General features: G+C 37.0%; 2 protein-coding genes across 7 annotated transcripts; both read left to right on the forward strand.

Moving 5' to 3' along the window:
* The first annotated feature begins 119 nt into the window (after positions 1-119).
* Positions 120-7,917, forward strand: LOC135628805 (conserved oligomeric Golgi complex subunit 7-like). Its single transcript, XM_065135722.1, has 10 exons — positions 120-441; positions 820-909; positions 1,022-1,141; positions 1,239-1,340; positions 1,461-1,708; positions 3,788-3,933; positions 4,767-4,965; positions 5,117-5,765; positions 6,889-7,221; positions 7,445-7,917. Exons 1-10 carry the CDS (start codon positions 154-156, stop codon positions 7,724-7,726), a joined length of 2,457 nt encoding a protein of 818 aa, XP_064991794.1. The 5' UTR covers positions 120-153; the 3' UTR covers positions 7,727-7,917.
* A 6,183-nt stretch (positions 7,918-14,100) lies between these two features.
* On the forward strand, positions 14,101-18,919 carry LOC135629137 (transcription factor PIF1-like). Of its 6 annotated transcripts, none has more exons than XM_065136319.1 (8): positions 14,106-14,613; positions 14,704-15,154; positions 16,019-16,120; positions 16,229-16,294; positions 16,380-16,445; positions 17,484-17,930; positions 18,084-18,145; positions 18,577-18,919. In XM_065136319.1, exons 1-8 carry the CDS (start codon positions 14,525-14,527, stop codon positions 18,587-18,589), a joined length of 1,296 nt encoding a protein of 431 aa, XP_064992391.1. In that variant the 5' UTR covers positions 14,106-14,524; the 3' UTR covers positions 18,590-18,919. The 6 variants fall into 6 exon arrangements, with proteins under 6 accessions (XP_064992394.1, XP_064992391.1, XP_064992392.1 ...); XM_065136320.1 differs by having other exon boundaries at positions 14,110-14,613; positions 14,722-15,154; XM_065136321.1 differs by having other exon boundaries at positions 14,113-14,613; positions 14,730-15,154.
* The last annotated feature ends 288 nt before the right edge of the window (positions 18,920-19,207 follow it).

The following is a 19,207-nucleotide window of genomic DNA, read 5'->3' on the forward strand; positions in this document are numbered from 1 at the left end:
ATGTAATGAGCTCAAATTGTTACCAGAGGGCTGTTCGGAAGGCCCAACATCGGTGTACACGGCCCATGTAAACGGAACCGAGTGGACCGGCAGAATAAGAGAGAGGCTTCGCGACGTGCGTCGGAGCTGCAGAGAGACACAGAAAGGGGGAAGATGGTGGTGGTGGATGTGGGGGAGTTCGGGGAGGAGGGCTTCGATCCGAAGCGATGGATCAACGCGGCGCTGGAGTCGCGCCACCCGCAGGACCCCCTCGACCGCTACCTCTCCGACCTCGAGGAGAACCTCCGCACTTCCGCCGACAAGATCGCCGACGCCCTTGACCGCGAGAGCGCCGACGCCCTCCGCCGCGTCCCGCTTGCCTGCCGCGACGTCCTCCGCCTCCGCGATGACGCCCTTTCCCTCCGCTCCCTCGTCTCCTCCATCCTCCTCGCCCTCAGCAAGGTCATTTCCCTTCCTCTCCCCGCTACCCTCTCATCTTCACTCCATCACGCGTACTTCTCACGCAACTCGTAGTGCCTTTACTATTTATGGAGTTGGATAATTTCAGTCTGGATCTGGCGACATCCATACAGCAGATCTTAATTGAATATAATGACGTCGTATAAAATGTACTTCTTTCCAACATATGCAAAGCTTTTCCACCTAAGAACTTCATATTTTAACTGGATACACGATATGTCAATTGCACTATACCCGTTATAGTGACTTGATGCACCAGAAATTTAGTTTGACGAGGCGTTAAACCACGGATTGTGGATTTACGATTTGTATCTGATGATGATGATGATGTGTGTGTGTGTGTGTGTGTTTTGGTGGCAGGCTGAAGGCACTTCTGCTGAGTCTATAGCTGCTATTGCTAAGATTGATATCGTCAAGCAGCGGATGGAAGCAGCATATGAGACGCTGCAGGTATGAGCTATATGGCTAGTTAATTTTATCGTGTGCAAGGGAGAAAAGTTATTACTTGTTCAACTGTTTATTTGGTGCAGAATGAATAATTATATTCGTTCTGAAAGAGCAGGATGCTGCTGGCTTGACACAATTGAGTGCCAGTGTGGAGGATGTTTTTGCAAGTGGGGATCTTCCACGGGCAGCAGAAACCTTGGCCAACATGAGGCATTGCTTGTCAGCTGTTGGCGAGGTAACTTCTCTTTGTCTTTTTGTATGGTTCCATCATTTTGTTCGGTTGAGCATGTTTTGTGTTGGATCACATACATCTAAAAGGCACTCGATCCCAGGTTGCAGAATTTGCTAATGTGAGGAAGCAACTCGAAGTCCTGGAAGACAGGCTAGAAGAAATGGTCCAACCTCGTCTATTTGATGCTCTTCAAAATCGCAAGGTATCCATTCACCTTTCTCTTTGATTTGATTTATGTGCATTTATATTTGATTTATGGTTTCTAAATTGCATATGTAGCATGCTCACTTATATTAGACTATGTTGTGAAATATGATTTAAGGTTGACGCTGTTCAAGATTTACGGCGAATACTTGTTCGTATTGGAAGATTCAAGTCGTTGGAATTGCAGTATATTAAGTTGGGCATCAAGCCCTTGAAAAAACTCTGGGAAAGGTTTGACTCAAGACAACAAGCTCACAAGCTTGAAACAGAAAAGCATCATGAATATACAAATCCTATTTCTTTTTCTAGCTGGTTACCAAGTTTCTATGATGAGGTTCTGCTTTACCTCGAACAAGAGTGGAAGTGGTATGATTTCATTCTTATTTGGAACTTTTTTCTTGGTGAGATTACAGTTTACCTGTTGGAACTTTTGATGTATCAGTTGTTGACATTATACATTTGCGAACTTGGAAGGAACTATGTAGATCGATATGTTAAAGTGCAACTAGTGCTTATTTTAATCCATCATACTATCCTTTTGTATAAACAAAAAACGTTATTTGTGGCATATACTTATAGGTGAACTTTTTAACTCCTACTTTTATTATTTTGTAGGAAACTAATTCCTTGGTTTTAGCCTAAGTTTCCTCTAATATTTTTTGGTGTAGTGACCTTGCTAGACATTGTGGCTTAATTCTATATTCTTTCTCAAGAAGGGATTTGAGATGCTATCATTATCTATTCATTTGACTCTTTTCTTCATTGATAGAACACTTTTGCATCTTTCTCAAAACAAATGCATCCAACAGTGTGAAAATTATGAAAGGTAGCAATCGAGACGTACCCTTGCAAGTAGGAATATTGTTTCCACGGCTCAAATCAGAGTCACCCAAGTTGCGAAGGAGTAACCTTATTGTGACATAGCCCTTCTAGAACTATCATTATTTGTTGATAAACTAGAGTGTAAGTTATAATCCAATTCTTTAGCTTTATTATGTAGTAAATATCATGATGTCCGCTAGTAAATACTTTAAGTGGACTATTTCCAAATTCATGATAATTTCTCCTGTCATATCATTTTTTGTCTTATGATTGAAAGCTTTCTTTTTGTAAAGTGACAGCCTGTTTGACTGCAAACTATTAAAATTTGGTAGTGTTTTAACAGAATATTGACAAAGTGATGTAGAACAGAGTAGGGAAGTAGAGAGAAACAGAGAGGAAGAGAAAGAAAGAGAAGTGTGAGACAAGAGAGGAGAGTAAGAGACTAGAGAAAATGCAATTCTTTGTATTCAAATCTGAAATGTTTGATCCACTATTTATAGGGGTTTAGAAGCCTTGATACAATTAATTAAGATAATGATTCCCAAGAGTAATCTCCTAGGGAATTAGTATGTCTTTTAGAAATCTAAAATGTGACTTTTAGGATACCTAAATAGTAAATGAGTGCACTTAATACAAAAAGGAGTCCCTAGAAAGATTAAAGAACTTTTCATTTTTCAACACAACTCTTAGAATATCTTGGCCAACTAATTGATGACTTTTTGTTTATGTTTTTTCCTAGAATAAACTTTTCTAAATTTTTTTTATAAAGCTTGATGGTTATACATCACAAAGTTGCCTTATATGATTAGGTGCTTCCTTGAACTTCTCTGACTAAGAAGTGAATATGAAATCAGCAGGCTAATATTTGTCAGAAACCTGATGATTGGCTATGTTTTTTATGCATCAAGTGATGATTTACCATTCATCATAAGGAATGAAATCCTGATAATACTCCTTATTTTAAGTGTCATAGCTGCCTTTATCTTCATGATTTGTTCAGTTGGCATATGAGGTAATACAAGATTTAATAGGCCCAAATAGCTTGTTGTTGATTTCTTAAGGACCCTAATTTCTACTGAAGATATCAGGATTCCCTGCATCCCCTGTAAGTCAAATGAATTGCCTGATCATTTTCAGAACACTTAGATCCTCTTTCCTGCATCATCTGTATTCTTTTTTCCTTCATCGTCTATTACCTATTATGTTTTCCTTTCAAACCAAGATAGTTCAATTCTGTTTGTAATCAAGAAAACCCTTGAGTTAGAAATGTCTCTTCCCCTAGGCGAGCTATTACTTGCTAGACAATCTGTAGTAGTCCTGCATCAAATAACACCTTTAGATGGAGAAGTCACATTAATAATATCAATGCAAATTCTAGTATGAACATTTTAATAATCGTCTCTGATGTTATTCATACAAAAATGTACATAACAAAAAAATTAAAAATGAAGCAAAGGTCAGAATTCTACTTCTCTGTTTGGTTGATATTCTCTTGCTTTTTTGGGTGGCGTTCCCTGATATTTTGTTACTCATGCAGTCTCTGCTAATCTTATCTACTTCCAAGTCATGCTCACAAAAATTGTTATTTTATGTGCTATGATCTAACTAGTATGGCACTTGCAGGTGCATGAATGCTTTACCTGATGATTATTTTTCTCTTGTTCCAAAACTGCTAATGGAGACCATGTCCGATTTGAACGCAAGTTTTGTGGCTTGTATCAACCTTGCAACTGGTGATGTTGTTCCTGAAACCAAAGCATTGAGTAAAGGTTACTGACATATGATCTTTTTTTTTTCAGAATAATGACAATTAGATGCCACCTGCACATAATGTTATGTATGTTTAGCTTTGGCAAGATGTTGCAACTTGCAAATCTATAGTATTGTTTAAGTTATTTAATTCTTGCTAGTCACATTATATTTGATCTGTTCTTCAGATTTCAGAATATCCACGTTAGATTTGTAACATTAATTTTGAATATGAACTTATTAGGTTGGTGGTGATGTTACTAGTGTTTTGAGCAAGGTTGACTTGAAAAAAAACTTTTGCTGCTTCCAAGTTTGGCTTGCATGATAACCTAGATGAGGAGACAAAAATTTTTGGTCTAGGACTTCTTTTCATTGTTCAAGTGGGATATTATTGAGGTTGGTTGGCCAGTATTTTTTTATTTGGCTGTTGGTTAATTTTTGTCAAGCTTTCGATTGCAAAGCTTGTCATTTTCATTGTTTCGTAGACACTAGTAGGCTTAGAGTAATTTCTATTTGTTGGTTCCTGATTGCATGGGCTTTAACTGCTCAAGTTTCTTGTAGATCTTTCTATCTGCAATTATGACTTTAAGTGTTTATGCAAGTCAATTTTGTGTAGAATTTGTCTAGTTTATGGATCAAACACCTGCTTAAAAGATTGAGATCAGGTTTACAAATTAAGGTTGTAGTTACCTGTTTTTGTTTTTCAAAAGCATTACCAACCACTACATTGTAGTTTCTTATTATGGTTCAAAATAGCTTTTTTTATCTGACAACTACTTTCAGATTAAAGCAATGTTTTTGTTACCATACAATTGACCTATGGATAACAATTTCTATCTTTATTTGCATGCAGGTATAACAGACATCCTGTCTGGAGATGTGCCAAAGGGTACTAAAATACTAAGCAGGCATCTTGAGTCTCTAATTGAACTGCACAACATGACTGGAGCTTTTGCAAAGAATATTCAGCATTTATTTTCAGAATCTGATCTTCACATTCTATTAAAAACTTTGAAGGCTGTTTATTCTCCTTATGAAACCTTTAAACTGAAGTGCGTACTTTTTAAGTCTTTTGTGTTCTTACCTTTATAACCTTGCTTCAGTTTGCAGCAAAATTTTAATCTGTATTTGTTGATGAGTATCTGCTGCATAAGCAAATCCGAAGTAACTAATATCCGAGGGACAAATTGGGTTGTTTTCTAGGTATGGTCAAATGGAACGTGCTATCCTTTCTTCTGAGATTGCTGGAATAGATATCCGTGGCGCTGTTGCACGAGGTGTGGGTGCACAAGGTATAGAACTCAGTGAAACAGTTCGAAGAATGGAGGAATCTATCCCACAAACTATTGTTTTTCTCGAAGCAGCCATTGAAAGATGCATTAACTTCACTGGTGGTTCTGAGGCTGATGAGCTTATACTGGCCCTTGATGACATAATGCTTCAATATCTTTCGAATTTGCAAGATACATTAAAATCATTGAGAACTATATGTGGGGTTGATAGTCCTGCACAAAGTGATGGTCTTAAAAAGGAAGGAGCAGCACGGGTTGTTGATATGGTCTCAGAAGAGGAGGAGTGGTCTATTGTCCAAGGATCTTTACAGATTCTTACTGTTGCTGATTGCCTAACGAGCAGAACATCTGTTTTCGAAGCTTCTTTACGAGCTACTCTAGCTAGGATTGGCACAACCCTGTCTCTTTCTGTATTTGGATCAAGTTTGGAGCAATCGCATGTAGCTGTCACTGGTGAGAATGATGTAAACCTTGCAACAAGGGCAGGTTTGGATGTGGCAGCTCTGCGCCTTGCTGATGCACCTGATAAAGCTAGGAAGCTTTTTAATCTTCTGGAGCAGGTATTTGGGTTTTTCAGAGGTTTCTCTTTTCTCTCTTTGTTGTTGAATACTTTAGTTCTACCATATTCATTTAGCCATGTCTTTCTTCATCCTAATGCATTTTATATCTTTTTATTTGAGCAGATTAAGAAGTATCTTTCATTACTTGTTTCTAGTTTTATTTAGCAGAGTCCAGAATAAGTTAACTTCACTAGTTGGATTATAATGGCTTATAAAATTCCCTAGGTTTTCACAGAATTATACATGAAAATATAGCATGAATTTAAAGTGGTATAATTACAAATAGGAAACTTCTAAGGAACGTATGTTCAACAACTTTCTATTTAGTGGCATAAATTAAAATGATTTACTTTTATTTTTTATTTTTTTCACATGTCTTCTTTAACCACATGTTCCATATTTAATTTCAATTATGTCATGATTCAGGCTTACAACTTTGCTTCAATGATTAAAATATCATAGCATGTTGCCATGCATATGCCTTTACTGCCACAGTACACAATGTTTTTGCATGCCAGTATTTCGCGGTCACAGTGCATATCATATATGATGCTCTAGGATAATTATTTGTTAATCCATACATTTCTAACTTCTTCTAGAACGTTCCAACTATAGAAACACTTGTTGTGAACAGTAATCTCAAAATGATCAGTTCTCGAATGATCTTTATTATCCTTTAGTTTGGGCTTGTGTTAAAAGTTTAATTTTCTTTCTCAATATTTTTTTTTACAAACATTTAGAAATATTTACTGGAGTTCGCAGAGAGGATCTTTCATTTTTAAGGATAAGGGGAATGCTAACGCATTAGAAGTCTGACCAACAAACTTTAGCAGTGAATTTTTGTCATCATTGGCAACTGGTATATCAAAACAATCAATGGATTAAATGTGCAACTTGACTGCTGGAACTAAACAGACTTAGATTTCTCTCTCTCTCTCAAAGAAAGTTCTAGTTAGGAATACATAACTGTGTGACCTCTCTTTCCACTCATTTCATAATGTTGGACCATGAAATTATAACTAGACTGATCTTTCCTTCAGTCTTTCATTTTTTTCCTGTACAAGGGTAAAGAAAGATAAAGTGATTTCACAGGCCAAAATCACTTACTTTTTATATCTTGCAGTCAAAAGATCCAAGGTTTCATGCCCTTCCTCTCACCTCCCAAAGGGTGGCAGCATTTTCTGATACGGTAAATGAGCTTGTTTATGATGTTCTTATATCAAAAGTGCGGCAACGTCTAAGTGACGTATCACGGCTGCCAATCTGGTCATCAGTAGAGGAGCAAAGTTCTCTTCCCCTCCCAAGCTTTAGCGCCTATCCACAGGCCTATGTCACTAGTGTGGGAGAATATCTTCTTACTTTGCCACAGCAGTTAGAGCCACTGGCTGAAGGTATCTCGAGCAGTGAGTCCGGAACCGAGGAAGCCCAATTTTTTGCTACAGAATGGATGTTCAAGGTATAACTTCTGATCTTCTTTGTTCTGCACTTTTGTAGATCTCCATTTCCTGAGATCTAGTTGAATTCGGATTTAGGAAAAACTGAAGTAAAGACTATAGATCTCTGATTTGTTCATTACTTCTACACAAATCTTTCCTCTTTGGATTTAATGTCAATATCATTGGAGATTATTTTTGGGTTGATGCAGGTCCTAACACATTTAAGCACTTTCTTTTGTTTAGGTGGCCGAGGGTGCAACTGCCCTTTTCATGGAGCAGCTGCGAGGAATTCAATACATTAGTGATAGAGGTGCTCAGCAGCTATCGGCTGATATCGAGTACTTGAGCAACGTCCTCTCAGCTCTCTCCATGGCCATCCCCCCATTTCTGGCAACATTCCACACATGCCTCGCAACTCCAAGAGACCAGCTTCCTGCTTTCCTCAAGTTGGATGGAGGAAGCCAGCTTGACATTCCAACTGCTCACCTGGTTTGCAAGATCCGTCGTATTCCTTTAGATCAGTGACTTTGCGTCGGATTCCTTTAGCTCAGTGACTTTGCGTCGGATTCCTTTAGCTCAGTGACTTTGCACCGCCTTATGTCTTTTTGCTAAGATTACTGGCTGCGACTTTTTTTCTTTCTCAAGTATTTTTCTGACATTGTATTCTATTATAGGTTGCAAATCAAACTGAACGACGAATGATGGCTCTTCTTTTTTTTTGGTATGTTTGCTTAGGGCATTGACGTATGACCATTTTCTCTGCTCTGCTGCGGAAGAAAGCATTGCTTATTGTACAGATGAGCCTCTTAGTGCGCATGAATCCATAATTTGATACTTGAATTATTGGTTGAATCATTGGTGTAATGGTGGTGTTTGTCAGAAAGTGTATACTAGAAAAAGTATTTAAAATATTAGTTTGATGGTGTTATATCAAGTTCACTTTGTCAAGATTGAGGATTTAAAAATGTTTAGGATTATCTTAAGATAATGGTATGATGATGATGATGTCTCAAACTAATTTATCAAAAAGGTTTAATTTTTTTTAAAATAATTTTTTATTACATCAAATAACACATAAGGTTCATCATTTGTATAATAATTGTATTAATTAACTTGGATGTTTCAATGAGATTGAAAAAAAAAAAAGGAATCTCATTTGATAAATTTTTATAATTAAAATATTGATTTAATAGTGATGTATTATATTTACTTATTAGGAATTATGGATTTGAAATCTTATAAGACTCACTCACTAAATATCGAGGATAATTTTATTTATAAAATATTATATAAATAAGAACGAAGGTATATGGGTATGCCCGACTCGTATGGTTGATGCGGAGGAATCTCTATGTTGGAAATTGCTCCTGGGCAATAATTTTTGATTGCATAATAATACCTCAAATAATTTTTGGTTAGCATGAGATCTTCTTTGTAATGGCAAATGGCTAAACACAAATGAAAAGATTCTCACTGGTATTTCACTCACGTATAAAACATATTATCATCGACTTTTACTTTGTTAGATATTAACTACGTATTTCTCATATTCATATTTCGGATCAACAAGCAATTCCCTCACAATGACTCTCGCTCGTAGGATATTTCAATTGCATCAGTTCAAAATTGACGATGGAAGCTCAATATTGTAAGGACATGATAAAATATCATGATAAAGATAAATATGGAATGACAACTTTGTATTAATCAATATATGATTTGAAGATCAATCACATAATTGAGTATATGATTTGTTTATATGATTTAAGTATATAACTAAAAAAATCTTTCTGTCAAAACCTTTATAAATACATATTACCTTAATGAATTATATCATTCATTTCATGATAAATTCTTTCTTCAATCTTCATCTCTACCCTTCACACTTCTCGCCATCAAGCCATCTACAAAGGAGAATAAATTTGCATCGATTGATTTACCAAATATTTTTGTCTCTATGTTCGTAGTCTTTGTGGAGGAGAGGGAGCCGAAGGTTAGCAACGCACCATGCTTGGGTTCCACCAATGGAGCCACCTCTAATGTAAGAGTTGCAAATGGCTTTCATGGTCTTCGTTTTCATTTTGTTGATTAAGAGTTGATGTGCTTCTTACTTGAACGAATGGAAAAGGTTTGACAATGAATTGGAGGACATCGATAAGGCAAAATCACAGCCAAAGGAAGACATGCATTTGGCCACGATGATCAGAGGGCATCCGACTTAATCTTGCAACTATCGCATGAAGTTTTACTATAATTAGAAGCATCTTTTGAATGATACTAGAGAAATCAGCATTTCATGAATTTGTCTCCGTGGTGATAGCATCGATTGGACAATGCAATTTTGATAGTGCTTGATTGTGTTTTCATACAATTTGAGATTCTCACATCTTAGAATTAGTTGCTATCTCGATACTTGTAGCATTAAATCGTGTGGATATAATTCTAAAACTAAATAGTTACTTACAAGTCTTTCGAAAAGTTAAAAAATATCACTTAAAATTGTAATTCTTCAATTCTTGGTGTTTTAATTATCTACGCATTATCGATTATGTATGAATAGAGTTCTATGGGGAAAGCGCCGTGAAGGCGTTGTCACGAGCATGAGTATTGTATAGTTGATTTTGGAGAAGAACGTTTTCCATCTTATATAGTTAGTATCCACATCATCATACTGTGGATATTGTTGCATTTTGTCGATACATAGACTTAATATGTGGTTGACTATGGTTGAGGACTAAGATATTAGTTTATAATTTTGTCCGGAGTTAAAACGTTATTGTTTTGAAGCCATTGACACAGGAGCTGACATGACATGGTTTGATCTTAAAGGTGAAGATCCGTTTGGGGAGCTCCCTCTCTTGAGCGAGGGTTCAACCCGTTTGGGGAGTTAAAATGATAGGTGGACTCCCAATGTGTTATCAGCTTACAGTGACGGTCCTACGATCGTCTTGAGGTGCGGCTTGCCTATTGAATGAAACTCGAGGTCTTCCTAAGGTACAACTTATTTGATGAAAGGAGCTATGGGTCATCATAAGGTACTCTTTAGATGAGTCAGAGTCCTACAACAGCGATCGGTGATTAAGGGGTTTCCCGTCTCGACCCTATCGGTGGTCCCCAAATATAAGTTAAAGTATTTCAAAAGGAGTGAGTCCTCCCTATTTTTCCTATTCAAGATGTGTTTTTATATCTTGAATGAGAGGAAGAAAGTTTGTGATATCCTTCTTCTTCATAAATGAAGATAAGAAAGTTTAGGATTATTTTCTATCATAAAGAGAGAAAAAAAAGCTTATGATTGCCTTCATTGCTATAAAGGAAGTAAACAAAGGGAGTTTGTATTTCTCTATTTTGAAACTTTGTATATGTAGATGGATGACCTAAATGACATGTGACGACAACGTGTCAACTATTTAGTAATTTTTTATCAAGTTTGAACAAACTTTTACATTCATAATGGTTATCATATTCACTCAAGGATTAAGAGTTTGGAACCTGTTGTTGTTGAGCCTCATAATAAAATTAATTAATAAATATAAACAACTAATATTAAGTTAATTATATTTTTTAGATCGGTAATATAAGAGATACTTATACTAAAATACAAACTATCAAAGGGTAAGCATCGAGTCAAAAAATGGACACTAAGCCAAATGATCGAATATCGATCAACATGATTAACACACATTTATGCAATGATAGGGTATCTAATTAACTTATTTTAGGTTCCGGATCTTAGAATTTTTAATGTCAGTTGTTGGTTGAGTTAGAGATCAAAATTTTTTTACCCTACTTATCATTTGTATATATATATATATATATATATATATATATATATATATATATATATATATATATATATATATATATATATATATATATATATAATTTTTACATATATATATATATGTATATATATATACATATATATATATATGTATATATATATATATATAATTTTTTATTACGACAAATTTGTGAATACCAAACTTAGAATGTCACATCAAAATAATTAATTTTAAATAGGGATAACTAAATATCATATCGTTTGTCAATCATAAACTTTAAACTTTTGTTTGATTTCAAATAGGATACAAAGTTGTATAGCCTACGAAAAAGACATAATCAATAGTAGTGAAAGGGACAACAGATCCGACATCATACGTGATTCAGAGCATCTATTCTAATGATGCGAGAGTCTATAAAGTACCAACGATATAGATCAAACCCTAATTCTTTTTTAACCAAATAAGAGAAATGTCCAAAAGAAATATATTATAATTATATCTAAAAAATAACTAGTTAATAAAAATATAAACTAATTTTTTTTACATATAAATATGAATTTATGTGAGTTAAATAATAAATGATCTAATATGTCATTCATTCATTTGATATCCTTAATATCTATATTTTTTCTCTGTTCTAAGGATTGAATTTCATATCGCTTTTTAGAGGTTTAATTTTTTTATCAAAAGAATCCTCATTAGATATATTAAAAATCATGAATATGAGATGGATCATATTTTCGTAAGTAATTTTTATTTTAATTGTTGAAAGTGATCTACCAATTAAAAAATAGATAAATATGTATAATTGTTTTTATCCTAAGATAAAATTATATGTAAATTGAAGAATAAATATTTTCAAGATAAATATTATGAAAAGTACACTTGTTAATATGCTACTGGTTCCAAATAGTTAGGAACGTATATGATTATTTTTATTACAGATTTATCTTAACGGATAATGAAGCATTGCAGAGATATGATGTGCAGAGTTTGTATTATAGATTTTTATATCATTAAATTAACATTTCATACGTGTCAGAGCTTGTATTTTAAGATTTTGTATAACCAAATCGTCACTGACTTGAAATCATACGTGTCATGCTACGAATCAACGTTGACTCGATAATATAACGTCATAGAGATATGATGTGTGAGACTTATATTTTAATATTTTATATTACTTAATCATCACGGATTTGAAATCATACTTATCGTTGTTAGATATTATGATCTTTTTTTATAATCGGATAAGATATATAATATAATTGAAGTATAAAAGATACACAATAGATCTATATATTTGATTTTTATATAAATTATTTTTATATTTTAATATAATATATTACAGATTTTTATGCTTACCGTCATGGAATCAATATGTCAGACTTATATTTTGAAATTTTATATCATCGAATCAGCATCTCATATGTGTCGGACTTATATTTTAAGATTTTATATGACTGAATCATCCCTGACTTGAAATCATACGTGTCGTGCCATCGAATCTAACACTGACTCGGATGATGTAACATTGCGGGAGATATGAAACATAGGAGTTATATTTTTGGATTTTGTATCACCAAATCAGCATCTCATACGTGTCGAGCTTGAATTTTAAGATTTTGTATCATCGAATCAGTACCGTAGCGTCGGAGAGAGATGGAGATGCCGGACTTGTATTTTGGGATTTTTATATCATTAAATCAGAAATCATACTGACATGAAATCATACGTGTTGTTGTATTATCGAATCAGCACTGACTCGAAGGCATACGTGTCTTGTGCTAAGAAGCGTTTCAGCTGAGACTCCCCTTCCGCCTTGTGGAATTCACTCCCCGTCTTCGACAACGGGTGGGTTTCACTGCTCCCAAACCAGAAGGCGGCAGCGAGAAGGAGAAGACGATAGGATTCCGCGTGTCGCCTCCTCTTAATCCCTAACCCCCGAGGAAAAGGACAGGACATACCGCTCCTTCCCGAAACCAAAATAGGGAAAGGGCAGAAATCCTGCGTTTATCGGACGGCAGGAGAATCGGAAACCGACATTTAGCCTTCACCTCCGAAACAGAGCGCCATCCCCTGTTTCCTCCACGTACGCACCGCGATACTGTCTCCCGCCACTCTTGTTTTGTCTCCCTGCATTGCAAATCGCAAGCGCATGCCTATCTCCTTCGCCTCCACAGTTCTTTCGCCCTCGACCCACTCTGCCCCAAGACGTCCTACGGAAGAGAATTTGGACGGACTTGCACAGAACTGACGTAGTCGAAGGACAGAGAAGTCAATACAGTCGCAATGGAGGCAACACTAGTCGTAGGATGTATGATATGCACCTCGGCGACCATCGTGTGGAATAGTGGTCTTTGATTAGATTTTGATTGTTATTATTATTATTATTATTTATCAGTAAAAAATTTTAATTATGATAAAATATTTTAGATATGATGTTAATAAAATATACTCTCTTAATTATTTATCTTATCTAATTCTCCGTTGACATCACTACATATCTCATATTCTTGATATTAAAATTTTTTATTTAATAATAATAATAATAATAATATATTATTATTATTATTTTTATACTTATAATACCTATTAGTAAAAAGTATTTTCACGGAAAAAAAAATCTTGTAGTTCGGAGGAGCTTCCTGTGTTTGTCGTGTATGAACCATTTATTGATTTGCTCGTACCTCGGTGGGACTGAGGTAAGAGATGGTGACAGTTTAGGGCAGGTAGGTCGTGGCAACGTTAGAAAGAGGGAAGAGGGAGGTGTGAGATTGTTTTTTCACTAAAATACAAATTTATTTAAGATAAGTCTAGAGAAGATATTTATTTAAGATACAAATTGTGAGGAATTTTGTAGATTGTTCAGCCACTTCATGCGGCGGTAACTTTCGTTGCAAGTGTTGGGAGAAGACTCGCCGTTCTAACCGGGGAAAGTATCTTTTTTTTGGTAGGAAACTGATCAGATAATACATCTCTCTTATGAATCCCCCTTCAGAAGCTACCAAAATCTTCATCATGGCGTCGTCGGCTTCCTTCACAAATGTCCTAACCCAATGAAGCTGCCCGTCCACAGTATCGCCTCAACTGACTCGAAGCTCCGTCCTGTACGTACCCCGTAACTCTATAACCCCCTCGCTTCTCCCCCCTTCCCTCACAGTACATAGTCAATACGGCGCACTGTTACCTCCTGGTTCAACACTAGAAAGGATGGAACTTTCTGGATCCCCCAGTCTCAACTGTTCTACGTCCATTACAACCAGACTCAACACTCTGTCGCCGCCTCCTCCTTGCATGTCCTTCCAAGAGAAGATAACAAACGTCCCCCTCTCTCTTTTCCCCAAAAACCCAAACTTTAATATAACAGCAGGGTTTTAGGGCGGGAATATGAGTGAAGCAAGCAGGAGGGAGAGCTCTTTTGTCTTCTGTTCCTTCTCTCTCTCTCTCTCTCTCTCTCTCTCTATATATATATATATATATGTATATATATATAGCTCTTCACTCGTAGTTTAGATTTCATCCCTCCCTTTCTCTCGACATGAATCGCATGGTTCCGGACTTCCAGCACGGCAACGAGCCCCACGCCTCCTCCGCCGCCGCCAATCCCCGCCGTAAAGCATTCACCTGGTGGGTCCTTCATATTCTCCTCTTAAGGTTTATTATAATGAAACGAGAAAGAAGGAATTAATTCTATTGTAAGATTGATATGTTAAAAAGGGAAAATATTTTTTTAAGCCACGAAGACGAATTGATGGAGTTAATCTGGCAAACCGGCTTGATGACCCATCCGGTAGATCGCTCCGCCGCGGAGGTGGCCTTTTTTGGCTCCTCAAGCGCCGTTGGCGGTGGTTGGGCGGACGCGGCCAGCCGACTGTTCATGGAGGATGACGAAATGGCTTCGTGGCTGAACTGCCAGATCGGGAACGCGGAGAGCGGAGGCGGCGACCTCGAAGCGATGATGGCGAATCAGGAGATGACGGTGGTGACGCCGGGCGAGACTCCTGTGGCGGGGTCGACGGCGATGGGGTCGAGCGAGACTCCGGAAACCGTCGTGATCGTGGAAGACGACCAGCCACGGGGGTCCGCGTCGTCGTCGGGGACGGCGGAGCGCAAGCGGAAGAAGGTGAGTGCGGCGCGGGAGGAAGAGACGGACCGCCAGGTTGAGCAGGTCAGCTCACCGCGTTCTCTTTCGTTTTGTTCTTTTTCTGCTTCTTCCTGATCGTAAGTTGGAGAACTTTCGTTGGCAATTGATTTGGCGGTAAGCGTACGGTGAGTCGTTGGACGTAACAGAACCGTCTGTTTGAACATACCATTGGCGGCCATGACCCATTAGGTTCACACGGATTCGTTTCCTATAGACTTAAAATTGCACGCATATACACATGCGAGTTATTTGATTTTAGTACTTGTAGTTAAATTGGTCGTATATATGTGATTTATCTAGTTGATTATTTATTACTTCCTCTAAGAAGTTTCTTTAGAGTATTAAAATTTTATATGTTTATATTTTTGTTTTTAACTTAATTATTTATCAGTAATGATTGGTTTGTGTTTCTTGGATGAATATAAATCTCCACTTAATATTTGAAGTCATGTGTGTTGTGCTTAATTTCTGGGGCAAGAATGTTATTTACTAAAAGCATAGACATGTAGAAGATTAGCTATGCTTTCTTACAGCATAGACATGTGCAAGGAAAAAAAGGTTTTCGATCAACTGTGTTTAGGTGTGGGGTTTTTTGTGGATGTTCATACGACCACTAGGAATTCTGGATGTTCATACAAAAAAATTTTGTTATTTAGCCTTGATTGACAAAGACTTTCCATTTGCTTGCTCCACATAATCTCGATTTAATTTTGCTATACTTCAAAGTTCTATCATCTTTCCATGAAAAAGCAATAAGCAAACGTTTTATGATGTCCAAATGCGTATCTTCAAGCCAGTTTACTCTTGTATTTGTTTTCCCCTCCCTATGACCTTTAACTGGGCTATTGAGCTGCCATTCATATGTCATGTTATTTTATTAAATGAAAGGGTGATGAATTTAAATCCGGTGAAAGAAGGAAAGACCGCCCTACACGATACAGACCAGTGAGAAAGCTACGTGCCGCAGAGATCCACAATCTCTCTGAGAGGGTGCTCATCTAAACCAGTTGTTTTCATTTGCTTTGCCCACATGAATGCATGCATTTTGACCAATTTCTAGGCTATACAGTATGTTAGTCATATGAGTTGTAAGTGCAGAGGCGTCGGGATAGGATCAATGCGAAGATGAAGGCTTTGCAGGAACTAATACCCAGATGCAACAAGGTCCTAACCTTAGAGCTTTAATGTACTCTGAAAAATTCACGCAGTCCTCACTTTAAAAGTCCTTTTGCTTTCTCTTTGATTTCAGTCAGACAAAGCTTCGACGTTAGATGAGGCCATTGAATATATGAAATCTCTTCAACTCCAAGTCCAGGTATAACTTGAGCATGAAATAATTGACTGGTAACTGGAAAAGCCTCTTTTGGTTAGGAAAGCCTCAAGGAAGCCAGGAGAAACTGTGTCCTACTGGGGCATCCACAATATGCTGCCTGCAAGTATTTTTTTATATGCATGATGATGAATAATCTCATAGTTTGTCGTCATGTGGTTGATCAGTTCAGATTCGTCTGCTCTCTCTTGAGCGTCAGAGCTTCACGTTACATGTTTTTTTTTTCTAGTCTCTTGTTGTGATGGTGATTACGACTGCAAATTAATAAAGAGATTAGGAGAAACTGAATGATCTTATACTACGGTGATCTTGTTGTTATATCTCGCGCGTATTCATCGACTGAATAACATTTTGCAATCTCCCTGTTGAATCTTATATTATAGTTTTAGCTTGATCATCCTGGTATATGCAAGTTGGGATTTTGGAAAGGCATGCTGGATCATATTGCTACTAATTGCCGAGGATAATTTGACCACACTAGATATCTAAAACTTGTTTATGCTCAGCTTTGTATAAGAAGCAAGATTATCATGCTGGGAACCTAAATTTATGGCCATCTACTACACTGGTTTTTTGCAATGACTTTTATCTGGGAAAAGTATGCTCTGGATAGATCACTGTAGTATCCTGCTTCTCAGTTGTTGCACTGCAATAGATCTCTTGGTGGAATAGGTGTTACTTGATTTCTTCTTCATTAAGCCGCATTTACCAATGCCATTTTCGATTGTTTACTGATTAATAATTATTTTCTTAGACTTTCGTGAAGATTTATTCAAGCATGGAATGGGTCTCCTAATGTTAAGTAAATCAGGTTCCAGATCACCCAGTGTGTTTGTCTTCCTTCTCATATATCATATGTTAGTGTACTTGTGAGTTTGACATGTCCACTGCCACTGATATGGAACCGCAAACAATATCTTTCTATTCAGGCTTGGGTTTTTGCTACCATGTTGAAGTATGTCACCCTTTGCTTTAAACATGATGCTATCTGACTGGGGTTTTTATGGTCTGGAACCACTGCAGATGATGTCCATGGGCTGCAACCCTGGCGCTGTGATGTTTCCGGGCGTTCAAACATACATGCCCCCCATGGGAATGGGCATGCACATGGGACTGGGCATGGGGATGGGCATGGGGATGGGTCTGGGGATGAGAATGGGAACTGACATGGCTGGTGGCAATATACCCCGTCCAATACTGCCATTTGGACCCATCCCTTGCCCGCCAGTTACTGCACATCCACCAGTTCAGTTCGGCCCAAGACCAACATGCACAACACCATTAATGCCATCGTTCCATCCATCGCCTGCTATGCCAATTGCTGATCAAGCCAGATTCGAAGCTATCAATCAGCAAAATCATCTGTCCGATACACTTAACATACGAAGCCCAAATATGGGTCAAATGCCACATGTTGTTGATCCTTTTCATCATTTTCTTAACCTTCAATGCCCTCTAGTGCAATCCCAGGTAACTATCTTTGTCCGTCTTTCATTATATCAACATCCATTTTCGTAGATTCTACATGCTAGTATGGAGGATTATCAATATGTATAAAACGTATGATATATTTGTTATCACATTTCTATCAGAAACTTACTGTGTATCACTTGCAATTTGCAGAGTCAAGTGCTGGATGAAGCTGGAACCAGCAACAGGAATGGGAACGTCGATGGCAACAATGGGTATGCTGTACCTTCTGAATGATGAGTAACTTTTTTCTTATTTCTCATCAATCGCTTAAATTGGCAGACTGCAGAACTTGTTAAAGATTTTGTGCTTGAGAATATAGGCTGTGGTCTTTTTGTTATAGGTGAACACAGCAATTTGTTCGTATTTGTTGAACATGTTTTGGCCATGATATGAATATATGCATTCATATGCCTGTTTTTAGGTATCCTCTTCCATCAGTCTATGTGTAGTACTCAAAGTTTTAGCTCGAATCCATTCATGAGTCAGCATACATTGATGTCATATTGATCAAGACTACAAAGTATCTTGCATAAATGAGAATTGTTCATTGAGGTGACACAAGGCTTTAAAGACTGCTTTGGATGATAATTTCTTCTTTATCTGTCGTCTTAGCATGGCATTCACAGATGTTCCTATATTTCAGGCTGACTGGTTGAATCAAAACCCCCTAGAACATCATGGAAGTCGAAATCTGCTAAGTAGTCTTCTTGGACGATTAGTCCAAAGAGGACAGCGCGATGCAGGCTACTCGGATGGGTTGCCTATCAAGTTTTGTAGAATATGGATGTACTAAGATCTCTATCTTTATTTATCCTTCTGGACATGAAAGCTACTTCTCGAGAGATCATAGCGGAGTACGTTTGCTGCGTCGTTGTGTGTTTGATCGCATGTAACAAAACGAGTGTGTTCACTGTTATGTTGGAGTCTTATGTTAGATGAATCTGCACCGAGTTACTTGAAACATCTATCTGAATGGTTTTACTTGATTGAGATGTGCCAGGAAATTTGGAACTTGATCTACTATGGGCAATACTTTTGTGAGGTGTTCTACCGTTGGTGGTGGCTTCTCTTCAAAGAGGATATGTGATGAATTACTCCAAGCATGAGGTTTTAGGTAAATTGTCACCACGCATAAACAAAGCTAACAGATTTGTTTACTGGATCTGTTACTCTTTTTTTTTTTTTAGTCTCTTATTATTTTAATTTGGTATTGCGTAATTGAGTAGTTTTCTTCCGAAGTTGATAATATTTTAATTATTTTCTGTAACAAAATC

The sequence above is a fragment of the Musa acuminata genome, chromosome BXJ3-1 (genome assembly GCF_036884655.1).
Source record: "Musa acuminata AAA Group cultivar baxijiao chromosome BXJ3-1, Cavendish_Baxijiao_AAA, whole genome shotgun sequence".
Taxonomy (NCBI): domain Eukaryota; kingdom Viridiplantae; phylum Streptophyta; class Magnoliopsida; order Zingiberales; family Musaceae; genus Musa; species Musa acuminata.

Excerpts from the sequence above, each read along its gene's own strand:
- LOC135628805 (XM_065135722.1), top strand. The coding sequence starts at position 154 with ATGGTGGTGGTGGATGTGGGGGAGTTCGGGGAGGAGGGCTTCGATCCG. Across the intron at positions 1,341-1,460 it reads ATGCTCTTCAAAATCGCAAG|GTTGACGCTGTTCAAGATTT; the intron begins GTATCCATTCAC and ends ATATGATTTAAG. Across the intron at positions 1,709-3,787 it reads CTCGAACAAGAGTGGAAGTG|GTGCATGAATGCTTTACCTG; the intron begins GTATGATTTCAT and ends TGGCACTTGCAG.
- LOC135629137 (XM_065136319.1), top strand. The coding sequence starts at position 14,525 with ATGAATCGCATGGTTCCGGACTTCCAGCACGGCAACGAGCCCCACGCC. Across the intron at positions 16,295-16,379 it reads TAATACCCAGATGCAACAAG|TCAGACAAAGCTTCGACGTT; the intron begins GTCCTAACCTTA and ends CTTTGATTTCAG. Across the intron at positions 16,446-17,483 it reads CTCTTCAACTCCAAGTCCAG|ATGATGTCCATGGGCTGCAA; the intron begins GTATAACTTGAG and ends GAACCACTGCAG.